General features: G+C 39.0%; 1 protein-coding gene across 19 annotated transcripts in view; it reads left to right on the top strand.

Annotated features, from left to right (window-relative positions):
- Positions 1 to 23,431, top strand: part of Baz2b (bromodomain adjacent to zinc finger domain 2B) — a 211,325-nt gene that overhangs the window by 173,794 nt on the left and 14,100 nt on the right. For 12 of the 19 annotated variants that reach the window (XM_052182534.1, XM_052182533.1, XM_052182528.1 and 9 more), the window contains 13 exons: positions 894 to 959; positions 2,598 to 2,663; positions 4,307 to 4,351; positions 4,580 to 4,612; positions 5,827 to 5,892; positions 10,749 to 10,889; positions 12,135 to 12,389; positions 13,218 to 13,432; positions 14,911 to 14,985; positions 16,573 to 16,816; positions 18,580 to 18,642; positions 19,614 to 19,758; positions 22,352 to 23,001. In XM_052182534.1, the coding sequence (XP_052038494.1) occupies positions 894 to 959; positions 2,598 to 2,663; positions 4,307 to 4,351; positions 4,580 to 4,612; positions 5,827 to 5,892; positions 10,749 to 10,889; positions 12,135 to 12,389; positions 13,218 to 13,432; positions 14,911 to 14,985; positions 16,573 to 16,816; positions 18,580 to 18,642; positions 19,614 to 19,758; positions 22,352 to 23,001 (2,064 nt within the window). The remainder of the gene's footprint in view (positions 1 to 893; positions 960 to 2,597; positions 2,664 to 4,306; positions 4,352 to 4,579; positions 4,613 to 5,826; positions 5,893 to 10,748; positions 10,890 to 12,134; positions 12,390 to 13,217; positions 13,433 to 14,910; positions 14,986 to 16,572; positions 16,817 to 18,579; positions 18,643 to 19,613; positions 19,759 to 22,351; positions 23,002 to 23,431) is intronic. The other 7 variants (XM_052182538.1, XM_052182539.1, XM_052182532.1 and 4 more) reach the window with 2 other exon arrangements.

Raw genomic sequence — 23,431 nt, 5'->3', positions numbered from 1 at the left:
AAAGATCAATTTTTTTTTAAAATGTCTGTCATTTTAGCATATAAGGGCAATTTTTTTTTATTTTGTTTTTTTTGAGACAGAGTTTCTCTATGTAGACCAGGCTGGCCCCAAACTCACAGAGATTCACCTGCCTCTGTCCCTTGAGTGCTGGGATTAAAGGCGTGCACCCAGCTTTATGAGGGTAATTTTAAAGTCAAAAATATTAATTCTTTCCAAAACTTAAATGACTTAAATGACTGACACATTATAAAATATAACTACTATTTTAGGTATTGTACATGATGTTTGTCTCATGTAAGTAATTTCTTGCTGTATAAATTTGTATTAATTCATTATAAAATCATGTTATATCATTTATAGATGGGTTTATTCTTGTGGTTGAAAGCATTTGTTGATATCATTTTGTCAACATGTAAAATGAATTTCAGAACTGGAGATTATTTTTAATAATGGCCTTATATACATAATTATCATTTTAAAGTATTATTTAAATTAATGACAAGCCAACAAAGGCATGTATATGAGTTATTCCATAGAAATAGTGTTCTTTGTACAAGTTCAGTAAGTAGCAGTAACTTACTAGTGGCTTTATGTTATGTATTTCTGTTTTATTTGTAATTTCAGTTATTTGTAAGTGCCACCTAAATATATTTTAAGTTTAATTAGCTTTGTTTTATCTTCTCTATATTCATGTAACATTTATAGATTACAATTATGAGAATCTCTAAGCTCATGAATTTGCAACATGAAATATTAGTTGTCTTGACAGATAACAATCTTTGATTCAGTAGCATTTGCTAATTTGTTATTTATGGCTGAAGGTATCTGACTCCAGTTAAAACTTGTTACTTTAATACTTATTTTATCTCACATTTTCATCATTTTTCTTACAGGAAAAAATTAAGAGAATACAACAAATCAGAATGGAAAAAGAACTCCGAGCTCAGCAGATTCTTGAGGTAGAATTCTTTTTTTCTTTTTTTTTTAAAGATTTTATTTTATTTTATATATATACATATGTGATGAGTACACTGTAGCTGTCTTCAGACACACCAGAAGAGATTGTTGGATCCCATTACAGATGGTTGTGAGCCACCATGTGGTTGCTGGGAATTGAACTCAGGCCCTCTGGAAGAGCAGTCAGTGCTCTTAACCACTGAGTTATCTCTCTCCAGCCCGAGGTAGAATTCTTAATTTAACATAATTAAGATGATACTCAAAGTCCTAGAAGGTATAAAATGTGTGGGTTTCCCCATCAGTACAAATGAATATGACCACTAAAAAGTCTTCAGAAAGGTGTAGATGGGATGGGCTTTAAAGCTCTTAGCAAGTTCATCCATCCTCTGCTGGAATGCCAGGAAATAAAGCACACAGCAGAAAAGAAGAAAGAAGAGGAAAGGGGAAGGAAGACCTGGGTGTTCACACAGCCTGGTGGTCAGGGTCAGGAAACCCCTTAGGGCACAGTCAGTTTCTTCTGATTTAGAAACAAATGTTTATAAAAGTATACTATCACTGCCAGGGTTTCTAGTGTTCCCCTCTTCCCTGCAAGCTGACTAGACAGCAGTTGGAGGAAATTAAGAGAAAATAGGGTTAGCATGTCCAGGACTCCTGTGCAGCAAGTCTGTACAGTTTTCAACAGCCCCTTCCTTCCCCAGAGCAATGCTGGGTCACAGTCTGAGGTGATAATCAGGGCTGGGAGCCATGCCCTGTCAGGAAAGCAGGTCCCGTTTCCTGTCCTGTGTTCAAGCCTGCAAAGGTCTAAAATTATTTCCTTCAAATATTGTGAAAATAACCCTTTTATGTTTTAATATTTGAAATCTTTCACCCTCAGCAGTTCCCGAATGCTGCTTTATGGACCACTGTATGACCTGAAATCTGCAGACCTAGGCTTTCTGGGTGATAGGTCCTTCTCCTAGGAATTCATATATACTACTTCACGAAGTTTAAGCTAATTTTACAATTCTCAAATTTAAAACATTTGTTTTTTTAAAACAACTGAACAATAGCTAGCAGATAGTTAGAAATTCTTAGATGGCGTGTGACTTCAGTTGGTCATAGCAGGATGCCTGCTGGCTGTCAAAGTACAGGCGCTCTTCCGTTAAACAAGGGCTAAATGAAAACCCAACACACAAAGCTCAGTACTACATTTCAGTTAATGTTTATGGCCAAATAATGGATTTCTTTTTTTAAAATATCAAGTATGAAAGGCAATTTCAAAAAGCAGATGTGTATTTTAAGCAAATAATAAGTTATTAATTTATTTTGGAAGTTCTATTATTCATTAGTACCATTTTTTTTCTAAATTTTTTCAGAAAGTAATTTTTTAAACATTCCCACAAATGCAACAGATGACAATTTTCTTAAGTGCCAAGTTAATATGTTATTTTGGATGTTTGTCAGTTTGTAGAGGAAAACTTGTTGTCTGGTGATTTCTAAGGGTGCTTACATATATTTTGGCGTCAATCTGGAGACTGTGCTGTGAGGTGGGGGTATTTGTGATTGTCTGCTCATGTGTTAGTTACATGATCATTTTGTACCTGGCAAGGCATGTCTTAGCGGTGCTGTTGCATGACTTGAGACCTGTTTTGCATGCACAGGCTAAAAAGAAAAAGAAGGAAGAAGCGGCAAATGCCAAATTATTGGAGGCCGAGAAACGAACCAAGGTTAGTGTAGCTGAGAATTGAGAGTTTTTATTTTTAGAAATAAAAACTTCTTTTGCATAACACCAATCATGAGAAAATAGTTTTCTCAAAACTACTCTTGAAAGATGTGTGTAAATGTGTGTGCTCTTATTTGTATGTATATTTTTGTATGTTTTTATTTCTTAATGTAGGTTTTATGTGATGTTTTGATATCTGTAAGTGAAGATCTCAATCAGAAATGCAAAGTACTGCATGGCACCTGGTTTAAGTTCTGCTTGATAAGAGTGACCTCCCAAACTAGTAGATTGTCATTTGTGTTCATGCCGTGCCCCAAATCCGACTGTCCCTCATAACTCTGTTCATGTGCAGTGTTCTATTTGTTAAAAATAAAGGCGTAATCTAGGCATTGTGGTGTTTACCTGTAATACAGGGGGCTGACTGTGGAGACTCAGAAGCCCAGGGCAGTGCCCTAGCAAGACCCTGTCTATAAATAAACAAGAAAATAAAGAAACAGGCAAAACCAGAGACAAAGCTGTTAACTCTCATTGCATAATAGTAAAGTCAGTCCATTATATTACTGTAATATAATTTGGGGGATGTTTTGATTATGATTCCTGTCCTGTTCCCTCCCTGCTCAGCTCTTAAACGTTCACTGAGTGTTTGTGACTCAGCAGCTGACTGAGCCTGCTGGTGCTGTAGGCTCCAGCACAGCATTATCATGTAGAGCCAAGGTTGGGTTCTGTTGTTAGCACATTTGTTCTTGTTTGGAGTCACCATAGGTGTGCTTGGGACAAGCAGAACTTATGCTAAGCAAAGCTGTCCTTCTAAGCTCTGCCTAACTCTAGCTGCAGTCATTTAGGCATATACTCTCTTACTTCGTTCTCTAGAATAAAGAATATTCTTGATTCTTCTATACTCCTTTTTCTTCAACTCTTAATATTAAATTCTTCTAGATTTTATTTTGCTAAACAATAGTCAATAGGTAACAATCTTATAGAGTTGTTTTACATTGTGTCCCCCACACCCCATCCCCTTGTGGTTATACTGTGAACTGCTGGTGGATACACACATGCACATACATGTAAGCACATATATGCATCCATACTTAGAGTAGGGAAGGACTTTAGTAAGCTAATTAAGACTTGAATCGTAATTTATTGAGTAACTTAAGATAAATGTATGGTTTTTATGTGTTGTGTTTGACAATCTATTCATTCAGTTCAGTGATTTTGCTGTAGAAGTTTATTGTTCAGTCATCCATTGAACTTTAGGTTGAGGTAACTACTGAGGAAACATCCTTGCTACAGATCACTCATACACTTAAGAAGCTAGCCGGGCAGTGGTGGTGCACGCCTGTAATCCCAGCACTCTAAGAGGCAGAGGCAGGCAGATTTCTGAGTTCGAGGCCAGCCTGGTCTACAGAGTGAGTTCCAAGACAGCCAGGGCTACACAGAGAAACCCTGTCTCGAAAAAACCAAATCCAACCCCCCCCCCCCAAAAAAAAAGTAGAGCCATCGCAAGTTAAGAATGAGTGAATGGTCAACTTTCTCTGTGGTTAAAGCTATTAGATGGCTAAAAATTTACCAGAAAGTGAATTTTTTATTATTTAGTGTGTTTTAAATCGCTCCTAAAAAACCATATATCAAAAGTTTCTTATTTTTAAGGAGAAAGAACTGAGAAGACAGCAGGCTGTCCTTCTGAAACACCAGGTCTGTATGCGCAGCTACACTGTGGACGGCACTTCAGAACCTTGCTTAACTATTCGGCGGGGGGGAATTCTTCAAAAATACACTCTTGAATAATAATTCTGCTTAAGTTTTCCCTTGGTCTTACAGTTTACTGCCTTGCTTTGGTATTGGTGTCTTTTGGGGGGTTAAATTTGGTTTTGTGACTCTGTGATTTCTGTTTCATAATGTTGTGCCAACTCTTTCTACCAGGAGTTGGAGAGGCATAGACTAGATATGGTATGGGTATGTTTATTTCTGTACATCTAACACCGCATTGTGATTTGGTTGTGATATGGTTGTCATAGCAATGCATAAAGTGTAGCACTGGCTGCTGTCATATTACATACTGCTGCATGGCTTTACAGCACAGTGCATTGCATACATCTGCTTGTCCGTCTACACAGAAGTGTGATACGTCTCTAAGATTTGTCATTGAATTGCATAAAACTCCTGTTTAAAAACTGTATGTTACTGATGTCACATGGAAAGTTGACTCACCATCCATTTAGAGACTCTTGACTCATATTCTCTCACCCTTGTGGATGCAAAACTGCCATTAAGTGCAATGGGAATTTTGGATTTGCTTGATGAGAGAATATGAAATATGAAATATATCCTGGTTTTATAGTCAAATTTTAGAAAGAGACCCCTCTGGGGGACCAAATATATTGGAACCAAAATGTTGATTAAACATTAATAATATGAAATGTTTGCATTAAATTAGTTACCAAATTAAGATAATTCTTACCTTATTTCTATACTGGGCATTTTAGATTACTGTCAGCCCATGGTACAGCTTTTGTGCCTTTAAGCAGTGCACCAAGCGTCAGACATCAGTAAATAGGAATATCACATTTCATTGGTGTATGTATATGACCCATGACTAGTTTAACTTTTAATTCATATAAACAGTTTTTTAAAAAAATCTTCCCAATTTATTGGTGGATTATTGGATTTAAAAATGATTTTGTACTTAAAATTAACTTAATTCTAAAACCACGATGCAAAAGTGATTATGGATTAATTTCTACCTGATCTTAAATTTTAAGAACCATATACCCTTTGGTACAATTGGCCATAGTCTTTTGTGGTTTCTCTGATAGCAGATGTAAGGTAACTGACCTGTTCCAGCCAACCATTGTGCTCTCTGTCCTGGCAGCTTCTGAGGAGCATCCCAGCTGACCATCAGTAAACTCGCGTGCTCTGTCACACTGTCTCCATGCTCATTGCTCACCTTGCTGTTGATCGGTCGCTCTTGTATTCGCTTCCTAAACCTGAACTAAAACATGCACAGAATGGCCATTCTTGTCTTATATTTAGTATTTACCGTGACTTGTCTATAAATGCTAAACATGCTATATTGAGTTTTTGTTTCTGTTGTTGTTGTTGTTTTCTATTTGAAAACCAAGCCTTTAACCGTGATTGAGTTGTTTTCCTAATTTTATCTGGCCTAACAGGAACGGGAGCGAAGGCGGCAGCATATGATGCTTATGAAAGCTATGGAAGCTCGTAAAAAAGCGGAAGTAAGTGTATGCTTTGAAGAATATTACCTTAGAAACTGAAGTTTGTTTTCCTGAAATAACTGTTGTATTTTCAGGGAGTACAGATTTGTTACTCTCTCTGACTTCATAAGCAAACCGAAGGTTAAAGTTGACAACCAAGTGCTAGAATGAATGTTGATTTTCCTGACTGAGATTTTAATGATCCTCTTTATAGAGTGTTAGATGGTATTGGTTTAGATAACAGTACCTACTTATTACTGTAATCATTATGTCACAAAACTAATCTTATACCATGAGTGTTGGATGGCATTGGTTAAGATATCAGTAGCTACCTATTACTGTAATCATGTCACAAAACTAATGTCACAGCATGTATAGACAGGGCCCAAGCATCCTCATGCAAATGCTGATCACACCAACTGTAAATTCCTGCCCTCAGAGCTCTTCTCAGGCTCCTTCTATGTATAAACTTAAGGCACGACGTGTGTGCTGTGGATGGAACCCAGGTCTTCTGGAAGACCAGCCCTCTCCCCATCTCTAAACCATCTCTCTAGCTCCAAACAGTTTTGTATTTTCTTTTCTGCTCTGTTTTCTTTTAATTTAATTTTTTATGGAATATGGTTTTTTCCTACTTCTCCCAGATCAGATTCTAATTGTTCACTCACTCACCTGTGCGCTCTCTCTCTCTCTCTCTCTCTCTCTCTCTTTCTCTCTCTTTCGCTCTCTCACTCTCTCTCTCGCTCTCTCATTAAAACAAGCAAAATGCCAGTATGTAATGCTGGCCCTGTGCATGCTGCCATGGTCTCTGTGAATTCCTATGTACATGAGTCCTGTGCATGCTGGCTCCTTGGAGCTATCCATCATTTCTGGCTCTTACGATCTCTCTGCTGCTTTTTCCATATAAGATCCATGACCCTTGAAGGGGCGAATACTTCTCAAGTCTCTAATTCTCTGAACATTGTCCAGTTGTGGGTCTCTTTGCTAATTGCCATCTACTCCATAAGGAAGTTTCTATGAGGACTGCTGAGTGAGTCACTGCTCTATGGGCACAATGGTATATACCATTAGGAGTCATTTATTGCTGTGTTACTTTACTAGAAGAATAGTAATTGGTTTTCCCCCAGGCCCATGACATGTCTAGTCTCTGGGGTTTGGGCCACTTTAACAGTGTCAGGTGTGGGTTCCTGTTCACTCATGGTTTGGGCCTTATGTCCAATCAAGATGCAGATGGTTGCTCCCTTAACATTTGTGCCCCTGTGTTACCAGTGTGTCTTGCCAGCAAGTTGCTGTTGGAGGGTGATAGCAGGGTGATACTGATGATTGCTTTTCTCCTTTGGTAGCTAGAGTGTGCAGAGTACCTTTCAGCACAATGGATGCTAGGTATTTAGGGTGAAGCTTCTAGTTGTGCAACAACTCAGTTTCAATGTTAAATGACATAAGTTAGAGGTATCTTCAGTAATGGGGCTCTTTCTGAATCTAATGAGATAATCACGTGATCTTCATCTTTTAGTCTGTTTATACAGTGGACATGGAGCCATCTCCTGCATCTCTGGGATCAAGCCAATTTGGTTATGGTGGATTTTTTTTTTTTTTTTTTGGATGTGTTCTTGAATTCAGTTTGCAAGTATTTTGTCCACATTTTTTGTATCAGTGTTCATAAGGGATATTTTCTATAATTCTGTCTTTGTAGGGTCTGTGTGTACCTTTTGTATCAATGTAATAATGTCTTCATAAGGAAGAATTAGTATATGTTCCTTTAGTTTTTACTTTGTGGAATAATTTAATGAGTATTGACTTTAGTTCTTCTTTGAAGTTCTGGTAGAATTCTGTACTCTATCTGTTTTGCTGTGGGCTTTTACTTCTTGGGAGAATTTTAATTACTGCTTTTCTTTTACTAGGGTTGTAGGTATGTTTAGATTATTTAATCTTGATTTAACTTAGGTAGGTTGTTTATATAACTAACTTCATCAGCTCGGTTCAAGTTCTCCAGTTTGGTGAGATACAGATTCTTAAAGTATGTTCTTAGCATTCTCTGAATTTCCTCAGTGTCTGTTGTTAGACTACCCTTTTCATGTCTAATTTTATTCATTTGAATCTATCTTTTTATTAATTTAGAAAGTGGTTTGTCAACATTGCTGTCTTTTCTTAAAGAACCAACTCCTCATTTTATTGATTCCCTGTGATTTCGTCCCTAAGTTTAAATATTTCTTACTATTTAATCCTTTTGGGTATTTTTTTCTAGAGCTTCCAGGTGTATCATTAAGTTACTAATATGAGATCTCTCCGTTTTTACCTTGTAGAACTTCATTGTATCCCACTGGTTGGAAATGTGGTTTTATTTTCATTAAATTCTAAAAAGTTTGAAATTTTATTCTTGATTCCTATCTTAAGTCATTTTTCATTCAGTAGTGAGTTGCCCAGTTTCTGTGAGTTTCTATACTTTATGCTGTTTCAGCTGTTGATATCTAGCATTAACTCCTAGTGTTCAGATAGAATGTAGGGCCTTGCCTAAACAGGTAGTGTTTATGGTTCTTTGTGTACAGTATACTGACTGGCCTTACTAAAAGAATCCCAACTTAGTATACTATTGGTTCTCTGGTTTAGAAATCTACTTTCTATGGTTTTTTGTGTGTGTGTGTGTGTGTGTGTGTGTGTAAATAAATCGTTATTTTTTAAGCCTGATTTATATAAATTATTTTGTGTATTATTTTTAAAGGGCCATTAGTATATTATAGAATTCATAAATATTTTTATAACTCAGTATAAGTAATACAGTATGAAACACATTTGTTTTGATTACCCATCTCTATAAACAAGCTTAGTTTAAGGAACATGAGAAAGTAAGACAAGCTATTGAAATATTTTAATTATAAGTCTTGCCGGGTGGTAATGATACATGCTTTTAATCTCAGCTCTTGGGAGGCAGAAACAGATGGTTTTATAAGAGTTAACAGCCAAACTACAGAATATACATGTCATACACAGCTCCAGAATATACATGTCATATACAGCTCCAGAATATACATGTCATACACAGCTCCAGAATATACATGTCATACACAGCTCCAGAATATACATGTCATACACAGCTCCAGAATATACATGTCATACACAGCTCCAGAATATACATTTCATACACAGCTCCAGAATATACATGTCATACACAGCTCCAGAATATACATGTCATACACAGCTCCAGAATATACATGTCATACACAGCTCCAGAATATGTATGTCGTATGCAGCTCCACAGAATATACATGGCACATGCAGCTCCACACATACTCCCGGCTCCATGTGGTTGTTATAGATAGTGGATACTTGTCTTCAATGAAAACAGTCCCACGATTTTTTCTGACTACCTGAATATCTCCATTTAAAAAAAATAGTGTGAATTTCATAATCTGTTCTATATTATAAACCTTCATTTTTAAGCGAATAAATGTTCCAAGCCACTAGCTACAACTGATACTGATAAATATAAATGTCATCCATGCATTTAGATGTACCTTGCTGCTATGTATCTATACTGTGCAGAGGAGCTTCCAAGATTCTTAGGATTTGAACTTGGATCCTCACATTACACAACACTGACCCAATGTCCCTAACTTTCTATTGTTTGTTTTGGGTTTTTGTTTTGTTTTGTTTTGTTTTTTGTTTTTTTGGATTTGGTTTGGTTTTTCCAGACAGGGTTTCTCTGTGTAGCCCTGGCTGTCCTGGAACTTGCTCTGTAGACCAGGTTGGCCTCGAACTCAGAAATCCGCCTGCCTCTGCCTCCCAGAGTGCTGGGATTACAGGCGTGCTCCACCACCCGGTTCAATTGTTATTTCTCCTCTGAACGAATGAGACTTGTATTTGATCTGTGACATTAAAGTAGTAATAATGATAATAGAAAGTTTCTTAATTTCTTTCTCACAGCGTTATTCCCTACATCAAAGACAGTCATTTCTATATTTATATTACCCAAGCATTGTAATGCTTTTGCTATTACCTTCAGTATTGTTTTTGTTGTTTGTGATGACAGCTAGTATTTTATTACTGATGCACTGAGGATAGGTGAGGATAACCCTTGAAGAGCTGCTTCTGCAAGTTTATACTCAGGCCCTCTTCTTAATGTAAACTCCCTGTCACAGCCTGCAGCCACAATGTGCTGATACCAGTTATCTCAGCTTTTGCAGACATACCTGTTGCCCACGTGCCTTAATTACCATAGATTTTCATACAAAGACAAAAGATCAAACAAGTTAAAAAACAGAGGTCTTTACTGACTCTAATAATATTATATTATAATATTAAGTCTATTTAGTCCTTAGATCTAAAATATTTTGGTTATATGTTAAAGATATATAATATGATTACCAACCATAAGATTAGTTAAAAATTCAGTAGCTGACAGTGATGAAGGAATGGCTCATTGGTCTAGGATGTGTGCTGCTGTTGCAGCGGACCATGGTCAGTTTCCACACCCACATCAGGCAGCCTGTAGCATGCCCATAACCCAACTCAGGGGCTTTGAAGCATATGGATGAGGTGAGAACTGAGCACAGAACCACACACAAATGTCCACATATGCACAGACGTGCTAAGATACCCGGACGTTGAAATACTTAAAACAGACTAAGTCGTGTTTCTGTGTGGTTCTAACCTTGTTCCTCAGCTTCCTAGGGCGACTTTGTTCATTGAAGCAACAGTCATCGATGACTGTTGAACACACCCACTAGAGTCTTCAAACACTGGTGTGGGTTGGATGCTCATGTGCTCCTAGGGCGACTTTGTTCATTGAAGTAACAGTCATCTGGTGGCTGTTGAACACACCCACTAGAGTCTTCAAATACTGGTGTGGGTTGGATGCTCATGTGCATGCTTTTCTCTTTAAGGAAAAAGAACGCCTGAAGCAGGAGAAACGGGATGAGAAACGATTGAATAAGGAACGCAAGCTAGAACAGCGGAGACTGGAGTTAGAAATGGCCAAGGAGCTAAAGAAACCTAAGGAAGACATGTGCTTAGCAGACCAAAAGGTGACTCCTACTGCGATGTCCCTCCCACTGACCTTTAATCCCTCCAGTTTTCTCAGCTGACCCTGTGGTGGCCACTGCATCACTGAAAACCTCTCAGTTTTCATAGCTAAGCCATGGAAACCTGCAGTGAAAAGCCAGAGAAGCAGATGTGCTGTCTTACTGTGCAGTCACTGAGGCACGGGAAGCGTTGACATCTTCACACCTCACAGATAACCTAACTGAATTAGATTTATCTGTAAATTCTCCAGTACATTAGCTGAAACTTAGCAGTTAGCCAACCTTTAATAGAGGTGTTTACTACATGCTTGGTACTGTGCTGAGTACCTACATAAATCCCTTGAGTGATGTGTTTTGATCTAGCCTCAGTAGAGTCCCACAGAGCTCCTATTTGTCTCCATTTATTGATGAAAAACCGAGACAAAAGCAGAAACTTGTCCTTGGTAACATGCTTAATGCAAATGTTTAGTGCCTCGTAGGGGTTACATTGTGTGTGTGTGTGTGTGTGTGTGTGTGTGTGTGTGTATCTGTATTCAGTTTAGTTAGCATAACTGTTTTAAGATAAAAGTAAATGTAAACTTACTAGTTTTATGTGTTTGGATGTTTATATTTTCCTAACCAGCATGGGTCTTTCTGTAAGTTAAGCTTACAGTGAGCAGACTTTTAAAACTTTTTAAAACTGGAGGCTATTTTCTTGCAACTTCTTTTTTCACTTAAATCATGTGAATTATCAAAAAAATGTATTAGTTAAATCCAGAACAAAAGAGGAAGAAATTCCCTGGCGAACCAGGTTAGCCAGACTGATGAGCACTGGGTTCAGTGAGAGACTGTGTTTCAAAAAATGCAGTGCTTACATAAATGTGGGGAATGGCTGGTGGGATTTCTCAGTAGGAGAGTGTTTACAATCAAGCCTAACAACTTGAATTTGATCCTCCAGAGCCCATATGACAGAGAGAGAATCGCCTCTGACTACCACAGGCACGTTGTTGCATGCACAGACCCCCACAACACAGACAGAAAACTTGAATGTGCATACCCATACACGTACAACACACATACACACACACACACACACACAGAGACAGACAGACAGACAGATGTATGTTTAGTAAGGTAGAGAGCAGCTGAGGAAGGTACTTAGTGTCAACATGTGTACATACACTTGAATTCACACATAATACTGCATATACAAATAAGGTCCTGGTTTAGTTTGTAACCATTTTGGTTTTACCTGTGTTCTCCTTGCAGCCCTTGCCAGAGTGGCCTCGCATCCCGGGACTTGTGCTCTCTGGAACCACATTTTCAGACTGTCTCATGGTGGTGCAGTTCTTACGAAACTTTGGTAAAGTTTTGGGCTTTGATGTGAATATTGATGTTCCAAACCTCAGTGTTCTTCAAGAGGGATTGCTAAATATAGGGGACAGCATGGGTGAAGTACAAGACTTGCTTGTGAGGCTCCTCTCAGCTGCTGTATGTGATCCAGGTCTAATTACAGGATACAAGGTAAAAAAACCGAAATATAACCAACTGTTTTAAGTTTCTACTCTCCGTGCATTTCTAGTTAACTTTCATGGTAGCAGAAGACTGTGTAGATTTCTTTTTATCTTATTGTTTCCCTACATGTCTTAGAGTTAATGTATATTTCTAACAGGTTACAATTAGCAAATGTAGAAGAATCTTGTTAGACCTTAAGAATATGGACCAGACCGTCTCTCAGTTACTCTCTATTGTTCTAGCTATTGGCAAAGTCCCAGTTGATTTAAGGAAATACTCCAGTGATATATGTCAAAAACAGAATTTGTAATGTATGAAGGACTTAGAACTTGCATGCTTATTCTAAGTTTTCCTTTGTCAGTTGCTGTGAACAGTAGGCTGAATCATTGCTCACGGTGCTCATTCAAGAGAGCTTTGCTCTAGATAAGGCTGTAAGAGGGATAAGCTTTCAGATGCAGTGCTTTCCCCGAATGCCTACTTGTTGACCTCGCCTATAAAACATGTGCCGTACATAAAGGAGAACATAGGCATCTGCCAGTAGTTAGAAAACATCTTCGGAAACAAAGAATACTTGATTGACATGATTGACTTGATTGTTGTCTGTTTTCTGCCTATGTTCAGGTTCTTCTCTGTACCTGAATTAAGTGAGGGTTTAACAAGGGGACGGAACAGGATGCACACTCAAATATTTATTTATCATTTTGTCTGTTTTTATCTCCACTCCAAATATGTGATAAAGTCCTATCAGTAACATCTAGAGTATATAAACCAATATCTTAACATTATTTTTTCATAAATGAATATGGTAAACACTGATAAAAATGCCAAATTTCTTAGGCAAAAACAGCTCTGGGAGAACATTTGCTGAATGTTGGTGTGAATCGAGACAATGTGTCCGAGGTTTTGCAGATTTTCATGGAAGCCCACTGTGGGCAGACCGAGCTGACCGAGAGCCTAAAGACCAAAGCTTTCCAGGCCCATACTCCAGCACAAAAAGCGTCTGTCCTGGCCTTCCTTGTTAACGAGCTGGCTTGCAGCAAGAGTGTGGTCAGGTAGGTCAGTGCTTCCCTGTTTTGAAGGTCATAGGGAAATAAATATGCAAATGGCTTATAGAGAAATTTAGAGTTACAGACTAGCACCAAGAAAAAAAACCAAAATCATAAATCATCATTTAGAGATGGCCACCAATACTATTTCAGTTTATTTCTGTGTGCTCTATTGAAAATAATGATCATTCTGTACATATGGAATTGTAGTCTTTATGACCTGTGTTGTTTAAGCATTTTGCTAATTCTTCATGTAGTGGAAATGTTGTTTTGTTGTTTGGTACAGTTCTGGGATCCAGAACCATTATAGCAGTCCAAAACCTCTCTTTCTTGACATCTTTGAGGACACGATTTTCCTTAGAAATCCACGGACAGTGAATTAGTTTATACCTTTTTTTCAAAAGTACTTAATCTCCTTTAAGATTCCAAGTCCAAAAAAAAAAAGCCGGGTGGTGGTGGCGCATGCCTATAATCCCAGCGCTCTGCAAGGCAGAGGCAGGCAGATTTCTGAATTCAAGGCCAGCCTGGTCTACAGAGTGAGTTCCAGGACAGCCAGTGCTATACAGAGAAACCCTGTCTCAAAAAATAAAAAAAAATAAAAAAATAAAAAAAGATTCCAAGTCCATCTTGTACTTTTATGTATTTTTTTTTACTAGTATTTTTATGAATGAGTTAGCATTTCAAGTTCTCACTTCTCAGGTTCTCTGTTCATCCTATGCTTGCTCTTAATTTGTTTATAAATTTGAAATATGTTACTTTTAGTGTTTGCCTTTAAGAAAGCTATTTGTGAGTATTCAGTGCCGTTTCTGTGTACCATTGGTGGGCATATTAAGGCTTCTGTCTGTATCTTAGCTGTGATATATTAACATGATTGTTACTTGTTTTTTGTATTCTTTGGGAATATTTCCAAGATTGTAATAACACAGCTTTGACTGGGGGAGTTACCTCACTTTGCATAGGCATGATAACAGTACAGATGCTGAGTGGCACCTCAGAACATCTGTACACATACACATAAACTCAACACACAGAGCACTGTTTTCTGTTTCAGAAGAATAAAGGCACCACTATTCGGTCCTTACTACCTAACAACACATTGTTAGTGTCCATTTGGACGTGTGTAAAGCGATGTTCCCTGTGCACAGTAGGTGTATATACTTAGGTAAATGTCCATCTGTGTGCTTGTTTCCAAGATGAATTTGGAAGTGATCACTCCTTAAATATATACCAGCCACAGCAGCATGCTGTTTTTATTAACAATTGTGAAATGATATTATAGTGCTCTATTTATGAAGTAGAAACCAAAGTAAATTTCCTAATAGCGATATTGTATCCAATGAAGAAATGGTTGCTTCTTAAAATGAACGCCCATGCGTGTATAAAGCCATGATCATTTTACCTACTCAAATATGTGATTGTGTGCCTTCTAAGTGGGTGCCGTGCATAAATGGATGATATCTCTTCCTACATTTTTGCATTGGCAGTGAGATTGACAAGAACATTGAGTACATGTCCAACTTGAGAAGAGATAAATGGATGGTGGAAGGAAAACTCCGCAAGTAAGTGAATGAATGTGCTGGTAGTGCAAGACTCCAGGGAGGCTTGCGGGCTGGGAAGATGGAATTGAAACTCATTTGACCGGAAAGATACTGCTTGGTCTGGAATAGTAAACTAGTAATGGAATCTACAATTCATAAAACTTTGGTTCAGAGTCTATAGCAGACAAAAAAAAATAGAATTAGATTTATTGAACTCATGCTTCAAACATAAAAGAGGTCTTTCTCCTTTTTTTCCTCTCTGAAGTTGGCCGTGTTTTTCAATATCATTATTGCTACCATATTAATACCTGAGACTATCCTTTTTCTTAGTGAGTTTTTATTAAAACTGCTTCTACAAAATCTAAGAACAATTATTCAACATTAAAATTTAATTCTTCTCCAATCAGGAAGTAAATGACAGTATGTTTATTGACTGTAAAAGGGAGTCGTTCTCAAGGCATATGATGTGTGTCTGTGATCCCAGCATTTGGAGAGGTGAGGCAGGACGGTCCAGAGTCTAAGACCAGCCTGGGTTACATAGTGGTCCCCCTTCCCAAATTAAAACGAACAAACAAAGCAGCAGAACAGTCTGGGGGCTAGAAAGATGGCTCAGTGATTGGGAGTGCCTTTGCACTTGAAGAGGACCAGAGTTGAATTCCTAGCACCTACATAGTGGTTTGCAGTAAATCCAGTTTCAGGACACCTGACACCCTCCTCTGACCTCTGTGGGCACCAGGCCCACGTAGTGCCCATCCATACATTCAGGTAAAACACATAAGATGAAAATGAATAAATTGAATTTTAAAAAGAGATTACAAGATTAGTTTCTTTACAGTAATTTTAACTGAAATTTGGCCAGGCATACAGTATAGAAATCAGGAAGAATTGGGGGCTGGAGAGATGGCTCGGTGGTTAAGAGCCGTGGCTGCTCTACCAGAGGTCCTTGGTTCAATTCCCAGCATCCACATGACAGCTCAAAACTGTAACTCCAGTTTCAGGGAATCTGACACCTTCACAGGCAGACATGCAGGTAAAATACAAATGCAAATGAATGAAATAAAAATATTAATGGATTATTGAAAAAAAGAAAGGAATTAGGAAGTATCATTTGAACATTGTTGGAAATATTTATCTCAGCTTTCAGAATTTTCTTAGTCTAATATGTTCTAATTACCTAAAGGTAATTCATAGAACTTTATATATTCTGTAACTTGTATAAAGAAACACATCTTAATTGTTTTAATTGATTTTTTTTTTTACTGCCATTGGTATATTGCTTACTACACAAGTACAATTTTTTTCTTGTTTAAGACTCAGGTTCATGATCTGGATGTATCACTGCATGTCTGTAATTCCAGCACCTAGGAGGCGAAAGCAGAAGGATCACAAATGTCTAGGCCAGCTGAGCTACTAAATAAGTCTCAGTTAGGACCCAAGTCCTGGTGGGGCGTGCATCTTAGTGGTCAGTGATTACCCAAGAAACCGTGGGTTGAATCCTCAGTACCTCAGAAAGAAGGGGAAACAGAAAGCCTGGCATCGACCTCATAAAAATGATGATCCAACAGGGATAAGAGCAGCTTTTTATTCTGTGTCTTTTCATGTTTAAAGGCTTAGAATAATTCATGCTAAGAAAACAGGCAAGAGAGACGCTTCAGGGGCCATTGATCTAGGGGAAGAGCAGCATCCCTTGGGCACACCCACTCCAGGACGCAAGCGGAGAAGGAAGGGAGGAGACAGTGATTATGATGATGATGACGATGATGACAGCGATGACCAAGCTGATGAGGATGAGGAAGATGAGGAAGATAAGGATGACAAAAAAGGAAAGAAGACTGATATCTGTGAAGATGAGGTAATCAAGTTCAGGTTCATGTGTAAGAGGGAACAGGAGCAGCACAACCTGCCAGACAACAGGAAGTTAGAGGCCAGGGGCTTGTGATTTGAATTCAGTCTGTAACATTCATTTACTTGCCCCAGTTTCTTCATCTGAAGATGATTTCCTCCTCCTCCTCTTCCTCCTCCTCCTCCTCCTCATATTCCTCATATTCCTCCTCCTTTTTCTTCTTCCTCCCCTCCCCCAACCAGGCTTGTCCATGCCATGTTCCCAGCCTGAAGGTAATGTTGTATTTGTCTCTTAAATTGTTTTGTGGTAATTAAGGAACAAGTCAGTGGCGCGGCTGTAAATGGAAAGACACTTGGACTGATGTAGAAAACTGGGCGTGCTCAGCGTGTGCAGACACTTTCCTCAGCAGGTGTCTGGCAGTGGTCCCCTGGGCTTCTGTCAGCTGAGGACATAGTTGTTGGCATCTTGCTTGTGTCGGCCTTCTCCATGACAGTCGGGTAATGAGATCACTAACTGCATAGCGCTCTGCGTGGATAACTGCTGTTAGGGACACACGGTGACCTTCGCCCCTGGAATTCTCCCCAGAGCTGTGTAGATTGGTTCTCAGGTACCTCGCTCATACCACTGACACACCGTGCTATGCGTGCTCATTGCTCTTGCCTTAAAGGCTTTTATCAGACTCAGTGAAAACCATGTGTATGTCCAACAGCAGTTTCAGACAACAACTTCATCAGAAGCGGCACGGCAGAGTCCTCACCTTAGTGAAGAAATTTGGTTGCCTCGGGTTTTCTTTTTTTTTTTTTTAATATACAAAATAAATACAGTGTTAATTGGTGTGATAGGGAAGATGTTTAGTGTGTGTAACATGCTCATGAAGAACATTTGGAGGAGCAATCCCACGAGCATTCTGCACCCAATAGCTGAGACTTGTGTGTTGGGGCGGACATGAGCTGGGGGGAAACGGAGAGATGTCTGGGGGCAGCACACCATGCTGAGAGCAGTGTGAGTTGGACATTGTTTCCTTAGGAAGTGCAAAATTGGAGTGGTTACATTTGGCTGGTACATTACTGTTACTTCATTCTATTTTCTATTGATTGTAGTGCTATTTTTGCTTTAGTAAATTCTCAAACATTTGCCCTGCTTGTCAAAAAATTGCTTTATACCCATATATAAGGATCTATTTGAGAGTTGTGTTTTAAGGATTTGGGACCTATGGTCTTTTAGACGTTTCTTTTATTCCAGTTAAAATTCATGGAATTTTTAGTTCAGACATAACAACCAGAATAAGTCTGTCCCTAGACTTTGATAAGAAGTGTATAAATAATACATGGTGATAGAACTTTGAAAGTCCTTGCTCCTTTCTCTTCCAGTCACTGGGTACAGTCTTTTCTGATGCATATGCATGAGTGGTAGTGACTTTTGAAACACATGCTTTTTATTGCAAGAAATGTCAGGAAAAGTTGACCAGAGAAACATAAAAAATTAATTGACGGACACAGCCCTCACTTCTATCTTTAAGCACTACCATCAAAAAAGCGCTGGGTCCGAGGATGCAGCTCAGTGTTAGCATCCTTGTGTAGCATCTGTAAAGCCCTCAACACTGCAAACAGAAAAACATACTCAGAAGAGACCCCTGAGACCCTGTGCATGCCTCGTTCACTACCTTATATATGCATGTATGTGTGTAGGGGGGGTTGATATATTCATGTGTTTGATAACTAGAGAATGAAACTTTCCAGCAGGTAAATAACCCTGTACCCTATTATGTTTAGGATGAAGGTGACCAGACAGCCAGTGTCGAGGAACTGGAAAAACAGATCGAAAAACTGAGCAAGGTAAGCGCTTCAGACCCATGTCCACGGTCGCGTACAGTGTCCTAACCTCGTGTTGCACGGGTCTCACTCCTCTGACTGCTAAGTAAAAGCAAGCTTTCTATAAGTGATTAAACAGAAGAAAGCTAGACACGTCCTCTTACGCCTCACAGGCTCAGTCCTAGCAGTCAAAGACTCCAAATGCATTATGCGAATCCAAATCTATGAAGCGTTTTAGGTGCTTAAATTGTTACTTTAAAGTTTTAGTGAAGATATCATCTCTTGGAACTTATTACTCAAATTTCTATGTGTTTCATAGTAATACTTTGGTTATTTGCATTTCATTTTACATTTGGGTATGTATGTATCATTTGCATTAGATTTAAAACCTGTGTATTTATGTATTATTAAAATTATATTCTGCATCTCAATATCAGTAATACAATTTAAAATGAATCTTTTTATAAGAAAAATGTTTGGCGAGGTTACAATGATAATTGCATAGTTTCTTCCTTCCCTTTCCTCCCTCCGAGACCTCCCTCCTTCATACTCATGTCAGAACAGTTAGTTTTTAACTGCTGTGAGATGCCTGTATCCTACTGTATCAGTGTTTAACCCATGGCTGTATGTCAGAAATCAGTCATGTTGACAAAGCATGCGTGTGAAGGTAAGCAAACATGAGCACGATTAACTAATACAGAAGCATTGTTGGCAACGCACTGCAGTCGGCCTGTTTGCTTTGGCTTGGTAGTGTTGGATGGCATCTGCAATCACAGTTCTGTTAAGGTCCTGGTAAATACGACTTACCGTTTAAGCCCGACTTGAACCTAAGGTCTTTCTTACTCTCATTTGTTTTGGGATCATCCTTGCATTGGGAATGTCACATTTCTCCCTTTACTGTGCAGTAGGGTGGGGTAGTGGGTGTAAAGTGCCTTTGTGGGCTTGTAAGGCACTCAGTGTCCCTTGATGTAACCCTGTGCACGGCTTTCCCACAGCAACAGAGCCAGTACAGACGGAAGCTCTTTGATGCGTCTCACTCACTCCGCTCCATGATGTTTGGTCAGGATCGTTACCGACGCAGATACTGGATTCTCCCTCAGTGTGGAGGGATTTTTGTGGAAGGCATGGAGAGTGGTGAAGGTAGGAACAACTGATCTCCTAAATGGAATATTGTGGTTTTATTGAAAGCTTGTTACTGCTTCTGTATCTCTGTCCTTCCTTAATCAAGAGTGCTTTTTTTGGCTCTGAGCATAGTGAGTATTCAGTCCCCACTCTCCTGAAGTCACCTTCCCTGCTCGATTCCTTCATGCCCATGGCCTTTGGGTTCGTTTTGTTTTGTTTTGTTTTGTTTTGTTTTGTTTGTTTTCTGCCAAGCAGTCTTGTGCTGCAGGCAGCGCTCCTTGATCCTCACACCCTTACTCTTAGTTAGCAGTCTGCTACAGGTTCTCTCTTCCTCAGCCCAGGGCTCCTGCTCTCTCCTTCCCCACAGGCATCACCCTGTCAGGATCGCAGGACATTAAGTGTAAGGTCTTCATTTCAGTTTAAAACCTTGTTCATATTTGAAACTTGTGAACACCTAACTACTTCCTTTCTTGGGTTTTGTGTCACCTCTCATTTTTGATATTTCATCTTTAAACCATCCCATTCCATGAACCATATGATGCAGCTTAAAGTCTGTGCTTAGGAAAGTTTTTTGAGCTCAGCCTTACATAATGCCCCAGCTTAGCACTGCTAAATGTCAGAATCCTGATAGGACACTAGGGTTGTGTCGGCACTTGTAAATCCCAGGGTGTGGCTCTTGACCCATGTGGTCATTTTATAGCAGCCCCACAGTAAGCAGAGCTTATGGACTTAAAGTCCCCTGGACACATAAGGGAGGACTAAAGGCAGATCAGTGTGTTTAATGGTGAACTCTAAAGGAAGTCATCATAGAGGATGCTATTCCAAGATGAATCAGGAAAAACCGATTGCACATGGGATGGTCAGACACAGCTCTTGTAGATATGAGGGCCAAGAATCAGTAGACAGAACACTCTCCTGCAAGAGATCAGTAAGCATAAAGACCCTGAAGAAAGTCTTAACACATCGAGAAGCAGATAGTGGAGAGAAATGCCAATTGTGTGGAGATTATAGGGGTTTTCTATCAGATCTTGTACAATGCTGAGGCCTTAGTAAAAACTTGGAATTTTATCCTATTTTGCAGAGGAGTTTACAGGATTCTGTTTACGCAGAACTGAGTAGTACACACATACACATGTTCACACACATGCATACACAAAGTGTAAAATGGACTTAAACAAATGTGCTTCCAAAGAAGCCATTCAAATGAGAAATAAGTATGAAAAATGATGAATGCCAGAAGCTAGATACTAAACGGAACGTGTAACTTCTAGAAGGAAGTTATACATACGTAGAATTGATTAAACTTGCTTACTACTGAGGCGAAGTAATGTTGAGGGGATAGGCAGAATAGCTTCACTGTGCAGTCTTCATGACTGAACATTTTAACCTGAAAGTCTGTTATTTTTCTGATAGAATAAATTATTAGATTTATTATTTTGAGAGTTAAAAACCATCTTTGGATCATTTAGCATTCATAGAAGAAATAATAAATCATAAAAAGATATGTAGTTCACTATTCTTCAGATATGATCCAGATTAGTTTTTTACCTCCTAGGCATTGGCAAACACAAAAAATATTGACAGCATTCCATTTTGTTAAGGATGTAGGAAACTAGCTACCCTTATGTGCTTCTGGTCTGAGTGTATTTGGTATACAGTTGATCCAAACTTTCTAGGGGACAGTTTGACAGTATGCTTCAAGAACTGTTAAAAGCTTAAGTTGCATATTTTAAAGAATTTGCCCAAGAAAATAGATCTGAAAAAAATCCACACCTGAAAATACATATTCTCTCTTGTTAATAGTGGGCGGTTACACTCTGCTTGGTGTCTCAGCAGATCAGCATGATGTCATCCATTTAGAATCACGTAGATGTAATAATCTATGATATAGTTATATATTTATTGATACTTCCAAATGTTTACATAGTCTCAATTTAAATAGCTAGTCTAGATTGGGTTCTTTTTTTCAGATTACAGAGAGAGTTTCATGGCAAACTCCTTGACGTGTTATGGAGAGCTAGTGGTTTTTACTGTACAGGTTTTGTTTTTAGTGATTGGACCTTTAGGACAGGGTTATGTGTTGTGTGTGTGTGTGTGTGTGTATGTGTGTGTGTGTGTGTGTGTGTGTGTGTGTGTGTGCGTACCATGCATGTGGAGGCCAGAGGAGAGCATTGGATGCCTTTCTTTACCTCTCTTGATTTTATTGCCTTCAACTGGCCCTGACTGAACCAGGAGCTCACTGTGTCTGCTGCCTTTCGTGGCTGCAGACTCCTAGGAGCTCCCTACTCTGCCTTCCAATATTTGATTCCACACACTCATATGCCTGCTGTTTATGTGGGTGCTGGGATTCAAACTCACATCCTCACACTTGCAGAGCAAACATTCCTACCCCCTGAGCTATCTCCTGAGGCCCAATAGTTTAATCTTTACAGTGAATTTATACTAAGTTTATAACGAGTGAAAAAAATCCATAGAAAAGAAAACATGAGGAATATAAGATAATACAAAAGTTTGCTTATATATGCATATGATTTGATGAATAATAAAGTTTAACTCTATTAGTAGTTTGTTGTGTAATAACTTACTTTAATAGCATCTTTCACTTCTGTAGGCCTAGAAGAAATTGCAAAGGAAAAAGAAAAGCTTAGAAAGGCAGAGAGTCTCCAGATCAAGGAAGAAGTATTGGCGACATCTGCAGAGACTTTAAAGTGTTCCCCTAGAGACCACTGCGAGCAGAGAGACGACCCAAAAGAGAAAGATAACACAAATCTATTTCTTCAGAAACCTGGCTCTTTCTCCAAGTTAAGCAAGCTTTTGGAGGTAGCTAAAATGCCTCCTGAGTCAGATGTTATGACCCCCCCAAAAGTAAGCGTTAGTACAAACGGGGGCCCACTATCTCATCAGAACAGTGGGAAGCACCCACTGGGAAGCATTCCTTCAGCAGTGCAAAGCCCCGTGGGAAAGACAGACACCAGTCTGTTTAGTTCAGGCTCTGGCAGTTGTGGGAAGTTCTATAGTCCTCTCCCCAATGACCAGCTTTTGAAAACACTGACTGAAAAGAACAGGCAGTGGTTTAGCCTTTTGCCAAAAACACCTTGTGACGACACGTCCCTGACCCATGCTGACCTGTCCAGCACTTCGGTGACTCCTCGGTCTCAGCCACCATCTAAATCGCCTTCACCGGCCCCGGCTGCACTGCTTGGACCCTCCTCTGCTCAGAGCCCCGCTGGACTGAGTCCATTTGCTCTGTCGCCTCTTCAGGTTAGTAATGCTGACAAAACACACCGTGCCAGCACCTCACTGAACCATTAGTAATCTTCACAGAGATCTTCCCATCAGAGCTAAAATATCCTAACAGGCCTGAAATCTGAAGCAGGCAGGATTTCTGTCACCAAGCTTCATTGCCACCACTAATATCTACCCAGTGTCTGAGTTGACCTTAATAGTCAGTTCGTTACAGTTGCAGGATAACTAACATGCAATTACTCTTGGGGAACAGATGCAACATGAAAGGTAACATTGTTCCTAACGTATTTTGGTTTTCTCTGGTAGCAAGATTGAGTTTTAGAATTTGAAAAAGAATTTCTGAACATTCCTCCAACTCTTTAGATTAATCAGTATTTGATTTTTTAAATGTTTTTATTATTATGTAACATTTTAAATTACTACGTATCAGAGGGTAACTTTCAGG

This window comes from Apodemus sylvaticus, chromosome 5, assembly GCF_947179515.1.
Source record: "Apodemus sylvaticus chromosome 5, mApoSyl1.1, whole genome shotgun sequence".
In the NCBI taxonomy this organism is placed as follows: Eukaryota; Metazoa; Chordata; class Mammalia; order Rodentia; family Muridae; genus Apodemus; species Apodemus sylvaticus.
This window is presented reverse-complemented; position numbering and strand designations above follow the sequence as displayed.